Below are 20,132 nucleotides of genomic sequence, written 5' to 3' on the forward strand. Positions count from 1 at the left end.
AAAGCCACACTCCAGCCCTAAGGACTGGAGCGTGGCTTTGGTGCGACTTCTGGACTCTTAGGACGCATGCATCATTGAAACACCATATCTCCACTGTGACTCGAAGCAGCTTTATTTTGGCTGTCTGTAACAGGCCTAAGAACTATTCTCTCCAGGACGTCACTGGTCGGTTGATGCTTTCTGAAGCTGCTCCAAGTCTTCCCAGTTCTCTCTGTCGTCAGATCCCATTTGAGACAATGAGGTGGGTCTGGCTGTGGTGGCTTGCAAGACCCAGGGCTTCGTAGCCTGCCTACTGGAACAGTAATTTTGGAAGGGCAAACTTGTATGATATTATTCCTTTTTTATTGCCAGAATTGTTGATCACAGTTGCTGACATTTTGTGTAATTTTCCTGTCCCAGTGTGAAGCTGATTATGTAAGCAGATTAGCCATGTGCATGGTTATTTTGTGAGGAGGATGCTTCACACGAAGGTGCGGGCATTTAGATACATGAAAACTTTATGTTTTAACACAACTTTAATGACTGGTTGCTGTCCAAGAGCTTTCAAAGAGAGATGTCAATTTGAAAATGTTTGGCACACAGCATTGGCAAGATGGCTACAGTCATCCTCATGGAGTGTTAGCCAGCAGATATCACCCATAGTCTACCAATCACATGTCAACCATAGTCAGCCATAAGGCACACAGCAGTTTCTCTAATTTGCTTCAGTAGGACATGTGCAGGAGAACTTTGCCATGAATAATTTTCTTCATCTTTAGTAATGCAAAGGTAGATGATACTGTATTTCTTTCTATGAATTTAATATTAGACACTTTCTCCTTAAAAGCAGCGTACAGTGAGATATAACCTTGGTATAACAAGCTGATAATGAGCATTAACTTCTCACTACCTTCCTCCCATTTCATACTCTTTAGATGCTGGTTTATTTAAAGATCTTCATTCATCAAAAACAGAGAATTCTGTCTGAGGATAAAATCTTGCCTTATGATCATGGTTAATAAATGGCAGAGCTTTGAGAAGTTAACTTTTGGGAACTATATATCTTCAAATCCCACAGCCAGCATGGTCAGGGGTGGCTAGAAGATTCTGTGAGTCCAAAACAAGTAACATTGTCAAGCTCTTGTAAATGGGTAGTAAGCCACAGTTCTCCATTTTGGGTGTAAGAGAGAACAAATGAGGATCATATTGCTAAACCCAGGCAGAGCAAGGGAGAGGTGCACAGTTTAGCAAACCGGGAGATAAAACTACTAGTTGTAGTTTCAGGCCTTTGCAATTTTGTAACCACATGACTACAAGTCTATTTTAGTTAAAAAGTTCTGTTGTGTTTGAATTCACATCTGACTGTCTTTTTCCAAGTTCTCACAACAATTATAAGATAATAAAATTAATTTTGTTCTTATATGTTTGTTCATCTTATCTATAATTAATAGTGGACATACATCAAATTTATAAATGAATAATAAAATGGTGGTCATTCTAAACTGGTATGACCTCTTCTTAAAAACGTATTTATATGCATGGCAGGGGGTTGGACTGGATGGCCCTTGTGGTCTCTTCCAACTCTACAATTCTATGATTCTATTCATAGTTCCAGTGTTTTTGAGAGAGACTGATTTTTTTTATTGTTGTATGCCATTGTGGAAATACTTTCCCATTGAGTAATATAGTGTGCCCGCTGTATATACTATACATGGCTTTCAGCTTACGCTGAAGATGCACAGCAATACAGTGAATGGCATGTGTGCCTGTGGCACGCAAACATGCTGTGCTGCCGCGCCCAATCCCCATTATATTCAATGGGGCTTGAGCATAAACATTTTTCGCCTTACGCGGGGAGGGTCCGTAATGGATCCCCCCGTAAGGTAAGGGTGCACTGTAATTTAAATACCTGAGAGAGAATTGTCTAAACATTTATTAAAATATAACTAAGAATATTTGGCTAAATATTGTAATTTGTACAACTAAATTGTAACCCTTTGTAATGTGATATTAGTTCAGCTTGGAAAACATGAATTGCGGACTTCTGGGCAGAATTGGTGGCAATGGCGGATCGTCTCTAAGAAGTCTCCGAGAGGCGACTTCTCCGCGCAGACTTCCCCCCAAACATAAACGAATTTAAAAAATCCAGACAAGGATTCCGGAAAGGGGGGTTCCCACATCCTTGGCAAAAAGAAGGGGATACCTGGCTCACAGAGAGCTCCCGAACCCCCTTCTCGAAGAAGGGATCTTGCGGAGATGAAGAAACGGAGGAGACGGAGGAAGCCGTCCCGAAGAGGAAGAGGGAGATGGAGCCAAAAGGGGCTGCGCAGGCAGAAGCCGAGTAAAACGACCGGCACTAAACCACCACCAGCTTTTTAACAAAGACAAGTAAACTAACTAATAATAAAAAATCTTGTATATGGGAAAGGGAAAGGGAAAAATCCAACATAATAGCTGCAAAAACAAAGAAGTCCTCATTTTCATGGTTGTGGAAAGACTCTAGAAGTGAAGAGGGACGGAGCAGAAACAAAGTAACAACACCTACTAAGAATTATAAATAGTGGCAAAATAGAAGCTACAATTTCCATAAACTGTGCTTGAAGTGAAACCAGACAGTAAACAGAGGGGGCAAGGTTGGAAAAAAAAAAGGGGGTAGGAGAATCTGGACTTGAAATATAAGAACCCCTCTAAAACAGTCTAAAATTGAATCAGTAAAGTACAGAGATGCCTAAAGTGACTTGTTGCAAATATATCTACGGATAAAAAGGAGAGATTTTTCCCTCTTTTATTTTCTACTGTTGCTAATTTGCCCCAGAAACAGGAATAAGTAAAGAAGTGGGATTTAAAACATTTGTGTTTAAGATCTGACTTATTTCCAAAAGAGTTATATTATTTCAATTCTATATTTGAGAGGCTGTAAATAAGGAGCAAAAGTAAAAGTACAGACCCAGCTGTAAAGCAGATTGAATTGAAGATAAAGACGAAACTAGCCAAAACAAGATAAGCTCAAGGCTATAGGTAGAGTTTCCAAACTTACAAAGACTCAAGAAGAAATAGCCCCACAACGACAGCTGGTGGCAGAAGGGAATCACTTAGAAAGCTATCAGTTGTAAAATAAGAACATTGCTGCTAAGGAAGATTAACTTCAACTTAGCTATACAACAGCGACAACTGGTGGCCAAGAGGAGCTATTGCAACTGAATTACAGAAAAATTGGGAAAAATAAACAAACAAAATACTGAAAAATAAAATTCAGCAAATACATAGAAAACAATAACAAGTTAAAGAAATTGTTTGTTTAAAAACAAATAGAGCGAAGAATGGCAATGTCCTTAAGAAAACATAACCCAACACAACCGAATAGAAGACCATCTATGGAATTTAGCTCTAAACAAGCTTGAATAATCAGTAATTTTGGATGAAATTAAAAAGTTGGCCCAAGAAATGCAGGACATGCGTCAGGAAATGAGGGAAATGAAGACAGATTTGAAACGGGAATTCAAATCAGAAATTAAAGGACTAAAACAAACAATCGAGAAGGTATCAAAAGATTTAAAAGAGACAGACACCAAAGTGGAGATTCTTGAGGTCAAAACAAAAGAATTGGAGGATAAGACACTACAACTTTCACTAGAGCAAGAAAGAGAAAGAGACCAGAGAGCCATTGCTGATTTTAAAACAAGGGAATGCTGTTTAAAGATTAGAGGGCTCAAGGAACTACAAAACGAGGATCTTTACAATTACAGTGGTACCTCGGGTTACGAAATTAATTCGTTCCGCGGCTAATTTCGTAACCCGAAAAACCTTCGTAACCTGAATTGCCATAGGCGCTAATGGAAAAAAAAGCTGCGGCTCCGCCGCGACTCCATTGAAAATAGCGCCGAGGTTTTTTCGTAACCCGAAAAAACCTTCGTAAGCCGAAACAATAAATCCCTATGGGATTTTTTCGTATCCCGAAAAATTTGTAAGCTGGGTAATTCGTATCCCGGGGTACCACTGTATCTCATCCCAATCTTGGCGGACTTTGCAGAAATACCATATTCAGATCTGATTAAAGAAGTGGACAAAATCTTCAGGATTAATTCAAGAACTCCCAGAGAGAGAAACCTACTGAGAGACATTTTTATTTATTTTGTGAGGACAAGAGTTAAAGATTTGATTTTGGGAAAAAGCTACGCAAAAAGGCTAGTTGTTGATAAGGAGAAACTGTTGATCTTAAAAGATATTCCTGTGAGACTGTTGAGAAAAAGAGCTGACTACAAACTTCTCACGTCATCATTAAAGAGACATAACATCCCTTACAGATGGGAAATTCCTGAGGGGTATCCTTTACGTACAAAAAAAAAAAAAAAGAGAGTGAAAATCAACAACCCAAGCAAGGCGAGAGACTTTTTAAGAACATTAAGAAAAAATCAGCCAGAGGAAGAGTTAGATAGTCCAAATCAACAGTCAGAGGAAGAAGGAGAATTAGAGGAGCAAAAAGATCCAGAGAAGGAACCAGAAAGCCGAGAGGGGAGTGAAGAGGAAGGAGAAACAAACAACGAGACCTAAGATAAGTATAAAAGGGCAATAATATTCAATACCTACTAAAAAAAATGAATTTTAAAATTTTGTCATGGAACATAAAAGGGCTAAACATACCAACTAAATGGAAAAAAAACCTTCCAATATCTAAAAAAGAAAAATTGGGATATAATATGTTTACAGGAAACGCATATAAAGAAATCAGAAGTAAATTTATTAAAAAATAAAAGATTGGGGAAAGAGTATATTTCAGCAAATAAAGTAAAAAGAAAAGGAGTTGTATGTAAAATCTAATATACCATCTATAGAAATTTTAAATGATGAAGAGGGAAACTTTATAGGGGTAGAAATAATGATAGAAAATCAAAAAGTTTTAATAATAGGGGTGTATGGCCCATTGAATAAAAAAGAGAAAGTTTACAACACCCTCATGAATAAAGTTTTGGACTTAAATTATAGTACTATAATTATGATGGGAGACTGGAACGGAGTATGGAATCCATCTATAGATAGAAAATCTAGTAAAATAATAAAAAAGAATCAAGGGAGACTTCCAAGAATATTTAAAAATATGATTGAAAATTTGGGATTCACAGATGTGTGGAGACACAAATATGGAATAGAAAGAGATTATACATTTTATTCCCACAGACATAAATCCTTATCAAGATTGGGTATGTTTTTTATTTCAAAAGATTGGGGAAAGAATATTCAAAAAATGGAAACTTTAGTAAGAACGATCTCAGACCATAATCCAATAGTAATGGAATTAAAATTTGGACAAAAAAAATTTACATGGCGTTTAGATGATAATTTATTAAAGAGAAAAGAAACGATAGATAAAGCAAAGGAAAATCTACAAAACTACTTTAGAGAAAATTCTGGGAAAGATACTAATAATAGTATAATTTGGGAGGCCAGCAAGGCGGTTATGAGAGGTTTCTTTATTCAAGAGAAAGTACAAGAAAAGAAAAGGAAGAATAAAAAAATAAATAAAATTAGTGAAACAATAAAAAGAAAAGAGGAAACTCTGAAAAAGAACCCAGAAAATATAAAAATAATTAGGGAAATCAAGTTATTACAAAAGCAGATATCGATGTGTCTAATAGAGGAAGTAGAGAAGCAAATAAAATTTCCAAAACAGCACTATTTTGAAAACGCCAATAAATCGGGTAGATGGCTAGCATATAAAACAAAAAAAGAAAGGGAAAAAACTTAATTATGAAAATTAGGGAGGGTGAAGTAGAAATAACAGATCAGGAAAAAAATAAAAGAAATGTTTCATAGTTATTATACGTCATTATATGATAAACAAGACACTGAGGCAAAACAAATTAAAGCATACTTAGAAAAAATTAACCTTACACCAATAGTAGAACAGATAAGTGAACTGGAAAAATCAATAACAAAAGAAGAAATCAGACAAGCTATAAGAGGACAAAAAAAAAAAAAAAAAAAAGGAAAATCACCAGGCCCGGACGGGTTTACAATGACATATTATAAATTATTGGAAGATGAGATAATTGAACCCTTGCAGAAAATGCTAAATGAAATAAACTTTGAAAATTTTCCCAGAATGTGGAAAGAAGCAAACATTACATTAATTTTAAAACCAGATAAAGATCCCCAAGAAATTAAAAATTATAGACCAATCTCATTACTAAACAATGACTATAAAATCTTTACAACTATATTGGCCACCAGATTAAAAAAAATCTTAATGACCTGGATAGGAGAGGAACAAAATGGTTTTTTAGCCCAAAGATATTTAAGAAAGAATATTAGAATAATGATTAATTCCATTGAATTGTTGAAGGAAAAAAAAGACAAGGAGGTAGCAATAATACTAATAGATATGGAAAAGGCATTAGATAGAGTACATTGGGCCACAATATTTGAACTTTTCAAAAAAAATAGGAATTGGAGAAAGATTTCTGAAGTGGATCATAGCAATATATACAGATCAAGAGGCTCATCTAATTATAAATAGAGAAAAAACTAAGGTAGTTAAAATTAAACAAGGGACAAGACAAGGATGTCCTTTATCCCCCTTATTATTTATTATGATAATTGAAATATTAATCAGAAAAATCGACCAGAATAAAGAAATTCAGGGATTAGATAACAAGGGCTCTAAATTAAAAACATTAGCTTTTGCAGACGACTTAGTTTTCTTTATAGAGGATCCCCCTTTTTAACAGTAAATTGATACAAAAAGAACTCAAAGAATTTGAAAAAATTGCTGGTCTAAAGGTTAATGATAATAAAACAAAGGTCTTAGCTAAAAATTTAAACAAAAGAGAGGAAAAGGAATTAACGGAAACAACAGACTATAATATAGTAAAAAGAGTGAGATATTTAGGAATCAACATAACAACAAATAATGCAAAAAATAACTACAGTGGGACCCCGGGTTACGAATGTAATTCGTTCCGCGGCGCCGTTCGTAACCCGAAAAATTTCGCTAGCCGAAAAAGCCATAGCCGCTAGCGCTGAAAGCCGCGATTCCGTGTGAAAAAGCGCCGAAAAGCACCAAATTTTTTTTCGTAAGCCGAAAAAAAACGTAACCTGAAACAGTTTTTTCCTATTTATTTTTTTCGTATCCCGGAAATTTCGTAACGCGGTGATTTCGTATCCCGGGGTACCACTGTATAATAAAGTATGGAACCAAATTAAAAAAGACCTAGAAAACTGGAAATCTTTAAAATTATCATTATTAGGAAGAATTGCGTGTATTAAAATGAATATACTACCTAAGATTCTTTTCTTATATCAAACAATTCCAATAATACAAAAAGAGAAATTAATACAAAATTGGCAAAAAGATCTGTCTAAATTCATATGGATGGGAAAAAAAACCAAGGGTTAGAATGAAAATACTCCAGGATTCTAAAGAAAGAGGAGGCCTTTCTGTTCCAGACCTAAAAATTTATTTTCAAGCCACGTGTTTGATTTGGATTAAGGATTGGTTAAAGTTAAAAGACAGAAAATTATTGAAATTAGAGGGAGAAAAATTAACTTTTGGTTGGCATGCCTATTTATATTACAATAAAGAGAAAATTGACAAGGAGTTCAACAATCACTGTATAAGGAAGCCGTTACTACGGATTTGGAAGAAAGTGAGGAAAAAAATTGGTGAACCAATCACATTAGAAACCTCCCCACAGGAAGCCTTTTTATGGAGAGAGAAAGGATTGGTGAAGGACTGGTTAAAATATAAAGATTTGCTGATAAAAGATGGGAAAATGTATAGATTTAAGACGGAAGAAGAATTTCGGGATCAAAATTATAAAATCCATTGGTACCTAAAATGGCAACTAAAAGAAAGATTTAAAACAGATCAGAGGGAGAGGAAGTCTGTGGAAGATGAAACAGAACTGGAGAAAGTATTAAAATTAGAAAATAAAGGCTTACTTTCCAAACTTTATAAATTTTTATTGAAAATAGAACTAGAAAAAGAAGTAATTAAAAATAATATGATAACTTGGGCACAGAACATAGGGCATAACATAGATCAATGGGAGTACACATGGAATAAACATCTAAAGTACACTAGAAGTCAAAATATTAAGGAGAATTACTATAAAATGTTCTATAGGTGGTATATGATACCAGACAAATTGGCAAAAATATATGGAACAAAAGACAAATGTTGGAAATGTTTAAAAGAAAAAGGAACGTTTTTTCATTGTTGGTGGTCTTGCCCGAAGATTCAAAAATATTGGCACGAAATTCATAATATAATTGGGAATACAGTATGTTAAAAATTAAAATGGATTTTAAACCATTTTAAACCATTCTCTATGTCTCCGACTGATGCAGTGACTGGGGATGGCGTCTCTCCTCTCGTGGCCTGTCTAGAGTCAGTAATGGGCTGGATGAGGGAAAACCGACTCAAATTGAATCCAGAGAAAACGGAGGTACTAGTGATAGGTTCTCCTGGTCCAGGAATGGCGGTGGTTCCACCTGTCCTGAACGGGGTCACGCTCCCTGTGAAGGACTCTGTGCGCAGTCTGGGGGTGCTTCTTGACTCGTCGCTTCACCTGACTGCTCAGGTGAATGCGGCGGTCAAGAGCACCTGTTATCAGCTTCGGCTGATTTGCCAGCTGCGCCCATACCTGGCCCAGAGGGACCTAGAAACTGTTGTACATGCTCTGGTAACTTCGAGACTGGATTTCTGCAACGTACTCTACATGGGGCAACCCTTATACCAAACTCGGAAGCTGCAAATGGTGCAGAACATGGCAGCCCGGCTGGTTACTGGCGCTCCCAGAACCAGCCATGTAACACCGGTTTTAAAAGATCTCCATTGGCTGCCCATTTGCTTCCGAGCTCAATATAAGGTATTGGTAATCACCTATAAAGCCCTAAATGGCTTGGGCCCAGGTTACCTAAAGAACCGCCTCTCCCCGTACATTCCGCCTTGCACCCTCAGAACGTCTGGGCAGCAGCTACTGAAGGTGCCTGGGGCTAGGTTAGTCTCCACTACTCGGAAGACGTTTTCCATAGCTGCCCCAGCCCTTTGGAATGCGCTGCCCACAGAGCTCCGCTCGTCTACGACCCTGGCCCAATTTAGGAAGGATCTTAAAACCTTCCTATTCCAACAGGCATTCCCCGAATAAATATCCTGTGGGCCTCCCTCCTCTTCCGTGGCCAAGAGGTTGGGCTATGGGTAGGGTTGCCATAAGTGAGGACCTCCAAACCGGGACAAATGTAGGACAAATGTAGGGCAACATTTTCAAATGTAGGACACATTTTTATAAAAATGGAGGACGCGCCAAAAATTGAGGGTTTTTTTTTAAAATGTTAATATAAATGCATGTTTTTAGGCATGATCAAAATGGAGGACATTTTGGCATTATTCCTAAACAGATGGCAGAAATGTACTTGTCCTCGGGTTCAACTTTACTTCTCAGAAGTGTGTACTTGGGCAAGGGACTGTGGTTTTTCTTCACTGCGCATGAGTTTGTAAAAATCACAGCAAGTTACACTGGCTGTGCCTCAGAGGCTTGTTGATATCAATATCACCATCATCATCATCATCATCATCATCATCATCATCACCACCACCACCACCACTATAATTGGCCAAGAAAGGCGGACTTGTTAGCATTCAAAGCACCATAAATACACAAAAAATGCACTTGCATATATTTAATAATAAAAAATAATGAAAAAATAAATAAAAAACAAGGCAGGGGTGTATATATTTGATAATAAAAATTAATGTAATAAAATAAAAAACAAGCAATAATAAAAATTAATAAAATAAAACAAAAACAAGCAATAATAAAAATTACTAAAATAAAACAAAAACAAGCAATAATAAAATTACTAAAATAAAACAAAAACAAGCAATAATAAAAATTACTAAAATAAAACAAAAACAAGCAATAATAAAAATTAAAAAATTAAATAAAATAAGTATTTTATATTTTTAAAAATAATTACAAAACCCCAAAATACCAAGGCAGACCTAATGGCCACTGACTCAGCTTTCCTCTTCCTCCTCTGGCCCAATTCTGCCCTGGACTTCAGGCACCCTTCCTCCGGCTCCTTCCTCCTCCTCCTCCTCCTCTCCCCCTCCTCCTCCTCATGATGGCTGGCACGCGCAGAGGGAAGGGGGCAGGCGCGCGCGCGCAGAATGAAGGGGGGCAGGCGCGCGCGCTGCCACTGGCCCCTGCTGAGGCCTGGGCGGCGCGCGCCGAGGAGCCCGTCCTCTTTGGCCAGCTGGCCAATGGCTGGCTGGCCAAAGTAAGGGACGAGCTCCTATTTTGGAGCCCCGCGCGCTTGCGCGCGCAAGCCCTCACCCTAGAGGCACGGTGGCGGCGGAGCTTCTGCCGCCGAGGAGGAGGAAGGCGGAGCTGGAGGAGGAGGTGGGTTGGCGCTGCCCACCGCAAAGATAACAAGGAGGAGGTGGGTTGTGCTGCAGCAGCCGCGGCAATGGCTGGAGGGGGCGCCGAATCGGGAACATGGCACGGGTGGGGGCCCAAACCGGACCGGGACCGGGAGGGCCCTCCCAAAACCGTGATTGGCACGGGGGCCGCCGGGTTATGGCAACCCTAGCTATGGGGCTTTTTGCTGTTGGGTTGATTTATTGTGTATTTTAATTTGTGTATTGTGTATTTTAATCTGATTTATTTTAACCTGCTGTGAGCCGCCCTGATCGTAGGAAGGGCGGCATATAAATAAAATTTTATTATTATTATTTATTATTAAACCTGAAACTTACCTACTTAATATATTGGATGGCAAATTAGAAAAAAATTATGGAAGAATAATATTTCATTTGATTATCGCAGCAAGGATGGTTTTGGTGCAAAAATGGAAAGAAGAGAACATTCCTGAAGTAGGAGAGTGGATAGATAAAATCTATGAACTGTCTGAAATGGACTAACTAACAAGATTATTAAATGATGAAAGCATGGAAGACTTCTTTAAAGAATGGGGGAGTGTGTTAACTTTCCTACATCAAGAAGAGAAAGACTTCTATGTAGAAGGCTTCATTGATTAAATACTTTTAAGTGTATGTAATTATTATGACAGAGTTAAAAATGTTTTAATGGCCATGAAGAAATAGTAGGAATCTAGAGTCTCTCTTAAAAAGCGATTAGTAATATGTAGCACACAGACTATAGTGAATAAACAAATAGATAATAAGGATTACAAATGAAATGTTAAAGAGCATTTCCGTGTACAAGATAGGAAGATCTGTGTCTTATGTTGATTGTATAGTTAGAGATAGGTGTTGATTGTATATTAGTTAGGAACATGTTATATGTTTTGAAGATAGAATGATGGGAAAGTTGAGGAAGTAAGAAAGGATTAGTATGTGTAAGAGGGTAAGTGTAAGTGAGGAAAGTTTATATAGTGAAGAGGAGAAATGAATGAATGAAAGGATTGGTGAGAGGAAGGAGAAGGGGGAAGAGAGTGAAGATGGATACTGACTGAGAGAAGTTTGTTTATGAAGAGAATAGGTTTTAATATGTAGAAGATAAGGACTGTGTATGTAATTTTGTTTTTGTGAGTAGTTTTAGTTTGTGTCATGTTTGTTGATGTTTTGTAATCTATAAATAATTTTTTTTTAAAAAAAGGAAAACACGAATTGCGTTGCTCAGCTGTAATCCCTCCCATATTTAGCAAAGGAATATTTGAATGCACTTTTGAAATAAACACGGGGATATAAGAACATAAAGGTTGTGTTGGATCAGACCAAAGGTCTAACTGGTTGAGCATTCTGTTCTCACAGTGACTAGCCAAGATGCCCACAAGGAGGATATGAGGGCAATGGCCTTCTCTTGCTCTCCTGCCCTTCCCACTGACTGATTATTAGAGAGCATGGTACGCTGATCCCTGGGAAATAGCTTTCATTAAAAGAGCTTGGGAAAGTTCACTTTTGGACTAAAATTCCAAGAATGTTCCAGTATGTTATTGTGGGAGTCTACTACAGACCCCCAGGTCAGACGGAGGAATTGGATAAGTCAGAAACGACTTCAAGGCACACAGCTGCTTTTCAGTACTGTCCAAATTGGCCCCCGTCTTACTATGTCTTGTTCAGTCTTACACTTTGTAAAAAAGTGCTCTGTTCTATCTGTCCTGAATCTCCCATGGTTCAACTTTGTTGGGTAGTCCCATGCTCTATTGTTGTTGTTGTTAAGTACTTTGAGGTTGATGCCAAATTATAGCAATACTATGCTAGGAATTTCTTGTAGGATTCGTTCAGAAGAGGTTTGCCATTGTCTTCTTCTTAGGCTGAGTATAACTTGTATCAGGTCACCTGGTCTCCTAGAGTAGTACCACCACATTATCAAAAGGATAGAAACATTTCCTGATCTGGTTTTTGTCAACTGACATTTTGAAATAATACCAGTTTTGAAAATATAGTTTCTTCTTCTTCTCCTCTAATCATCCATATATTATAGGACTGGATCCAAGGATAAATTTCCTATGACAGAATTTTTTTTCCATTGGAAGATGCACCTTCTGCAACCTTTAGATCTCACTATAAAGAATAACTTCTCTGAGGTCCAATGCTAGTATAATTGGAACTTTCTTCCTTTCCTTCTCCTGCTGTTCCACCCCACTTTGCTATAAGAAGTCTGCTTGAGAAAATTTTCTCTCTCTCAAGAGCAGGCTCTTAAGATACATAACTGTGGAGAGAATCTGTAGGAGAAAGGAGGAGTCCTTTCTCCTATATGGAATTACTGGGATCCAGTGGAAATTCACCACTGGGTTCACTACTCTAGTTGGTTGCTTGTTAAAGGCTAAACCACTGTGAGTTAATTTAATTGTTTGATGCTTGTGTGTCTCAAATAATCTTGACAGGGTTATTTTCATTTTTTTGCTCAGTGCAGGTATTTAGATTCAGTACATGCAAGAAATAAATTGTAAAAACTACATGAAATACCAATGGGAGTTTTATTAAAATTTCATTGTGGTATAATGTATACTCCTTTGCTACCAAGGAATTTGTAAAATTAAGCTCTGTTGCATTTACCGGAAATCTGACTTGACAGTTTTGTAACTAAGAAAATATAGTCCCCAGCTTCCTTTCCTAATAGATTCTTTGGAGACCTCTCCTAAAGTAGCTTTCTGATATTACTTTTATACAGCAGCCATTCCACTTTTGAATGTTTTTTTACCATGAAGACTCTGTAAGAGACAATCCAAAATGAGATAATAGTCCAAAACACACTGCAGAAATAATCCACTTTGAGACCGCTTTAACTGCCCTGGCTCAGTTATAGGAAATTTTGGGAAGTGTAGTTTTGTGAGGCATTTAACCTTCTCTGTCAGAGAACTCTGGTGCCACAATAAACTACAATTCCCAGAATCCCCTAGCACTGAGCCAGGTCAGTTAAAGCAGTCTCAAACCATTATTTCTTCAGTGTGTTTTGGACCAATGAGTGAAAAGGGACCCTTAGGCTTTTGGACTTTGGACCTAAGTGAAAGATATTGTCAGGGAAGAATGACACTGTCAGCAGCCAAATGGAAAGAAAAACCTCATTGAACAACAGATGAATACCTCCTTCCTTTGATACCTCCAGTTTACAAATTTAACATAAATGGTGTGAAAATGCAGCCTTTCTTGACCTCTTTGCCCATGGGTAACCATTGGTTCTTCTTCATGATCTCTGTGCCTCACACATACGGGTTTGCGCCTGTGCAGAGATCACCATCCGATTCTTTCAGAGCTGAGTAGCTTGGCAGGAAATAGCCCACCCTCACCGCCAAAAGCCTCAGCTGAGTAGCAGTTTTCCTTACTATTTATATATTTTATTTCTGTTCCATATACAATTAGAACCTTTACTGATGGTTCCTGCTGAGCCCCCCCTCCTCACTTTAGGGTTTTTCTTTTTTTCATATGGCCTCCACCTCTCTTTTTCAGCTGTGTTCTTTGTGCAGTCGGAAGGTTTGCCTTGGTGAAAGGCATATCGTTGATTGCTGCTCGCTTTGTAAAGGCTTTACTGCCCAGGCCCTCAAGAATTGGGCACATTACCTTAACATTTTTTTGTTGGGAGCAGTCCCTGAAAGTTTCTACCAAAGTTTCCACGAGGTCTACATTATTGACCATTCCTCTTTCCAAGCCTAAAAAAGTGGCCTCAATGGATGTTCCTCAACTGACACCAGTCGTGCTTTCCACTCCAGTACTGATTGTCTCTTTGATACCAACTTCTGTACCCTGTCACCTACATCTGTCCCTTCGGATTGGAATAATAATAATAATAATAATAATAATAATTATTATTATTAACCTTTATTTATAAAGCGCTGTAAATTTACACAGCACTGTACATACAATCTTTTAATTAGACAGTTCCCTGCCCTCAGGCTTACAATCTAAAAAGACACGACACAAAAGGAGAAGCAAGTGGTGGAGGGGAAGGGGATGAGGGCCAGCAGTTCTTCTCTACCTCCGAGGCCTAGACCAAGGCAAATGGACTGGAGGGAGGGCTTGGCTTCTTAATGGATGGGTAAACTTCTTCCAGGGAGGCCTGTTGGAGTTAGCGGAATGCCTCTCCCCTCCCTCCCTCCCTCCCTCCTTCCTTCTTTCCTTCCTCCCTCCCTCCCTCCCTCCCCAAATCTTTTGCCCTGGTTTGGTTTTGGGCAGAGTACGGCTCCCAGCCAGTCAGGGTTGGGGCCGGGACTGAGATTTGAGTATCGGAGCTCATGTCCCCAGACCCAGCGCCGGGGACAGAGCCTCTGGGCTCTAAGCCCCATCCCTGGCCCTGACTGCCTCTGAATACACACTGAGCCGGGGCCTGAGCTTTGAGCCCAGAGGCTCCTTCATCAGTGCTGAGCCTGGAGATGGGGCTCTGAGACCCAAGCCTTGGCCCCAGCCCTGGCTGACTGGGAGCCAGACTCTGCCCCCAAAGCCAAGCCAGGGCAAAAGATTTAGAGGAAGGAAGGAAGGAAGGAAGGAAGGGGAGGGAATGGAGATTCTATTCCCATTCTCCCTAATGTTGGCTGTGCTGCCATTAAGGATAATGGGACTTGAGCATCCATGGATTTTGGTATTTGGAGGGGTGGGGCAGTCTGGAACAGATCCCCTGCAGATACCGGGGGCCTACTGTTCTGAGCCCCACAGTTCAAGAAGAATATTTTCGAGCTAAATGTCCAGAGTGACCTAAATGATGAAAAGTCTGTAAACTAAGCCCTCCCTCTATCCATCATCATCTAGTGGGAGAGAAAGTCAGGCCAGCTCCATCAGGCCTAGCCTGAAAAAGAAGAAGAAGCCCTCCCCCCCCTTCAGTCAGTCTGCCTTGGCCCAGGCCTCAGAGGGAGAGAAGATCTGCTGGACTTCAACCCCTTCCCCACTGCCTTTCTCTTCTCCTATTGTGTCTTGACTTTTTAGATTGTAAACCTTAGGGCAGGGAAATGTCTAATATACAATTTATAAGATGCTCCGAGAGTCTATTAGTTGAACAACGGGGTATAAATAAATAAATTATGAGGCGTGATTTAGGGAGCTTTGTATTTTTAGCTTGGAGAAGTTAAGACTGAGAGGTGACATGATAGATATCTTTAAATATCTGAACGGGTGTTATGTAGAAAATGAAGTAAGCTTGTTTCTTGCTGCTTGAAGAGACTAGAACATGAAACAGTGGATTTCAAATTACAAGCGATTCCACCAAAACATTAGGGAGAACTTCTTCAATGTAAAGGCTGTTCAGCAGTGGAATAGACTACTGTGGTGGTGGAGGACTCATTCTTTGGAGGTCTTTAAACAGAGGCTGAAAGGGCATATTTCAGGAGAACTTTAGTTGCATATTATTACATGACAGGGGTTGGACTAAATACTTCTTGTAGTTCTTCCAAGTCTAAGAGTCTATAATTCTATGTAAATTAAAATTTCCCCTGCACTAATATTTTGCATTCTGTTACAATTTACCACATGGGCCTTGCTGCAAAAGGTTCTAAGTTCTAGCATTTCCTGATCAGTCCATTTTAAGTGTCAAGGATGGAATAGACTTATTTTTCTGGGATGCTGGAGAGCTATTGCTATTCACTATTATATCGAGTGGAGCAGTAGCCTGACTTTGGATAAGGAAACTTCACATGCTAATTTGCAGATATGACTCTTAGTTGTCAGAATCCAATATTGCAAAATAGGATTTAAGTCCAATGATTGTAGCTTCAGCACATCAGTTACTGGATATGATTGTGGTTTTTAAAAATAATTTATATTATAACTTGCTCCAGAGTCTTTTGCCATCTATTCCCCTCCCCCAATACCTTTCTTGATGAAGAACCAAAATTATTTCTTAAGTGTCCTTTGTACTTGCAGAGAAAATGAAGTGCTCAAGGTACAGCTAAAGAAATACGTTGGAGCAGTCCAGATGCTGAAACGAGAAGGTCAGACTGTGGAAGGTGAGTGTAATATTGCCACTGTGTTTGCCTAGAATTTGCTGTTTGCTGGTACAAAATGTATCTCTAATAGATCATTGTCAAAATATAGTCTTGGAAAAATATATCAATTGTTAGCATGGAGCAGTTTTGTCCAGTAATTTCAGATGCCATTATTGGATTTTTCAATAGCTTTTCATAAAAGAGCAATTGGTGATTTAGGCTTGCTAGCTGTGTCACGTATGGCATAACAAGGCAGCCTACCTTTGTCTCTCTGTTATCTATATGAGGTGCATGTGTGCATATTTCATTTCAAACCCACACAGCAACCAAGACCCTTTCTCAACTAATGGCAGTAATTCATCCTTTTGTCTTACAGAACTTGCTTTGTCTGCCCAGACATGATTCTTTTCTTGTCTTTTCCCTTTCTTTTCTTTTCAACTCTCATTTGTAATCTCTTCAAAACAGTATGCGTTTTACAGAGAGTTGTGATTATTTTCTGTTTTGAGTTGTTCCCTAGTGTTCAAGGGGAAGAGAATAGAAGGAGAATATTGAGGCCTCTAGATGTTTGGGACTTTAACTCCCATAAGCCCCAGCCAGTATGGCGAATAGGAATTATGGTAGAGGTAAAAAACAAAACAAAAGCACATCCCTAGTTTATTTACTTGTTTTGTGTTGGATCCAGAGTCACAGAAATGGCAGACCCCTCTTCTGTGGCAGCCTCTTGTACCCCTCTCAACAGTTGCTTCGGTGAATAGCATTCTACTCAGAAAGGTGCATGCTCCGTGTTTTTTGTGAGGACCACGGAACCCTCTGAATTTTTGGCTGCATCCGCACTGCAGAAATAATATGGTTTGACACCACTTTAACTGCCATGGTTCAATGCTGTGGAATTTTGGGAATTGTAGTTTGCTGTGGCACCAGAGCAAAACTCTGACAGCCTGATAGAATCATAGAATCGTAGATTTGGAAGAGACCACAAGCGCCATCCAGTCCAATCCCCTGACATGCAGGGAAGCTCCACCCCCTCAGCAACAAGCACACTCTCCCAAGAGTTTAAAAAAAAATCAACCACTCATCATTCAGAATGGCTGCCCAGAAACTGCTCTCCTTCTCCTCTCTGCGGCAGGAACTGGTCTGGAAAGGCTCTGGGAGGAGTTAAAGAGAGCTAGTCTGTTAGCTCCACCCCGTCTAGTGACTCACAGATGTGACTCACAGAAGCTCAACCCCTCAGCAACAAGCACACTCTCCCAAGAGTTTTTTAAAAATTCAAACCCTCACAACTCAAAATGGCTACCCAGAAACTGCTCTCCTTCTCCTCTCTGTGGCAGGAACTGGTCTGGAAAGGCTTTTGTTTGAGACATATTTACTCCCACAATCCTGTCCCCCTGTAAGATCCAACAACCTTCACCAGTAACCAACAACAGCAACTTGCTTAAAAGCAGTGAAGTTTATTGATATATAGATGAAAAGTGGTCAGACAGACTTCTTAGAGAACTCTGAAAGCCAAGCCTCAAACATCAGGTTAAAAGTACTCCTTTTTCCTCTCCCGCCTTCTACTGCCCACAGTTACCCCTCCTGCTTGCTTCCCAGGCTAGCTGGCTTGAGAAACCAGGTTGACCTTGGACAAGGTCTGCAGATGTCTCCGACTAATTAAACAGTGCATTCCAAACCTATGCAGCTATCCCGCCAAAGCATCCCATCCCCCCTTAGCAAGCAATTCCCCCCTTAGCAAGCAAGCTGGAAGAACTACATCTAAAGCAATTACAACAATAATATGAACAGCAACTAAAGTGAATGTGAATATTGGTCAGTAATTGGCTTTGGAGTTCTGACACTCTGCCCCCCCAAAGCTTTATTTACGCACTTAGAAACAAACTGGCAGCCAATGAAGCTGCTTCAACAGGGGCATTGTATGGTCTCTGTAATCTGCCCCTGTTAACAGCCTGGCAGCAGCTCTTTGAACCAGCTGAATTTTCTGAACACTTTTCAAAGGCAGCCCCATGTAGAGCCCATTACAGTACTCCAAATGGGATATAACCAAGGTATGTACCACCGTGGCCAGATCTGGCTTCTCAAGGAATGGGCACAGCTGTCAGGCTCACTAGTGTCTTGGGTAGTCTTGTTTCCTGTCCTGCAAGGGCCAATGGATCTTGCTGTTTTCCTTCTCTTTGCACTACCTGTTCACTCTAAAACTTGCTCTAAAGGCTGCAGCGGGAGAGGAAGGGGAAAAAAGTTCAAGTTCCACTGTTGTTGAATACTGCAATACACTGACAGTCTTGTACTCAATTCTTTGTTTGGAGATACTTTGAATTAAATCTGGATCTTCTGTATGGAAAGAGAGTGTTTCCCCCCAGGCTATGAACTCTTACTTATACTCGTTAAAATAAGAGTTGTCAGGATCTGGTGTTTGGTTAACCAGGGTTTATCACCTATGGATGGACATATCACTGTGATTTTTGTGTTTATTCTGACAGGTCCTAATGGTCTTAGCCTCCAGCAATATACCTACTAAGATAACTATTCCAAAGGTTGGGAAAGTGTTGGAGGTGACCCATTTTGAGCTAATTTCTACTAGCAGAGTTGTGCCAGCTCTGCAGGTAAATCCTAATTGGCCCCAACTGATAATTTCTTCATTGCTGGGCTGATGCAAATCTGAGCTGAGATAGCTGTCAAAAGAAGAATGTGGAGTACCTTGAGCCAAACACAAGCTAATTCCACAAATAGTGCAACCTGCCTTGGTTGCAAGACTGACAGGCCACCTGCTTCCTCCAGCTGTCTAATTACTTGTCAAATCCTTGTTAGTGACATTTAAAAATAACATCTTAAATTGATTTAACATCAGCATTTGGAGAGAAATTTACAATTCAATATATTTAATTTTTCCGCAAGCTATGGATAAACACCCTTCCCTTGACGCTGTGGAAATTCTTTGTTAACATATCATTTGCAACAAGGGTGGCATAATACACGCCAAGTACAAATTGCACATATCTTTACATGATGGTTGCACTGCATTTGTGGTCTGTGTGATTAAGTACAGTGATACTCAAAGTGGTGGTCACCATCCGTGGCAAGTTTCCAGGAAATCATGTGGACGTGATAATAATATGAAAGTTATGGGGCCAGTATCTGAGATGCTGCAGGGGGAAAATTGCCAGCCTGTCATCTCAAATTGCATCTGCAGTGCTGAAATAATCCCATTTGATACCAGTTTAAACTGCCATAGTCATAGCCCAGCAGAAATGCATTTTCAGGATGGCTTAGATGCACCAGTGATGTTTCACTATATGCCTTCAAACTATACTATGATCCTATCTCCCTCAGGATACTGTATATAGAGGGCTAGGAAATGCTGTTTAATTTGTTTTTAAATGACACTGAATTTGGCACAACAGCAGATTGAAATGGTTTCTCTGATTTAAAAATTGTTTGGTGAGTCTACAAAATTCCTTTTTTGCTACATGAATCTCTAGTGTAAAATAAGCATTGCATATTTTTTGTTTGTTTGTTTGTTTGTTTGTTTTCAGTCTTGGCAAGTCTTTGGAACACAGAGAACGAATTTACCATCCCAGAGCAAAAACAAGTAGAAAATAATGAAGAGCTATCAAATTCATATGAAAGAAAGCTGATTGAGGTGAGAATGGAAAAAGAAAAGTAAGGGAATACCTTTCCTGTGAAAGCTGGAAATTTTTTTTAGCTAATGTTTAATAATGCTTTTAACCTTATCTTGTTTTGGAAGTTGAAATAACTGTGTGAACTGTAATATTAATATGTTTTCT

At 39.2% G+C, this 20,132-nt stretch overlaps 1 protein-coding gene across 1 annotated transcript in view; it reads left to right on the plus strand.

The window, feature by feature from the left end:
• Positions 1-20,132, plus strand: part of SNX29 (sorting nexin 29) — a 127,331-nt gene that overhangs the window by 19,061 nt on the left and 88,138 nt on the right. Inside the window, exons 4-5 of the mRNA XM_042438310.1 lie at positions 16,292-16,374; positions 19,881-19,987. Of these exons, the coding sequence (XP_042294244.1) occupies positions 16,292-16,374; positions 19,881-19,987 (190 nt within the window). The remainder of the gene's footprint in view (positions 1-16,291; positions 16,375-19,880; positions 19,988-20,132) is intronic.

This window comes from Sceloporus undulatus, chromosome 8, assembly GCF_019175285.1.
Source record: "Sceloporus undulatus isolate JIND9_A2432 ecotype Alabama chromosome 8, SceUnd_v1.1, whole genome shotgun sequence".
In the NCBI taxonomy this organism is placed as follows: Eukaryota; Metazoa; Chordata; class Lepidosauria; order Squamata; family Phrynosomatidae; genus Sceloporus; species Sceloporus undulatus.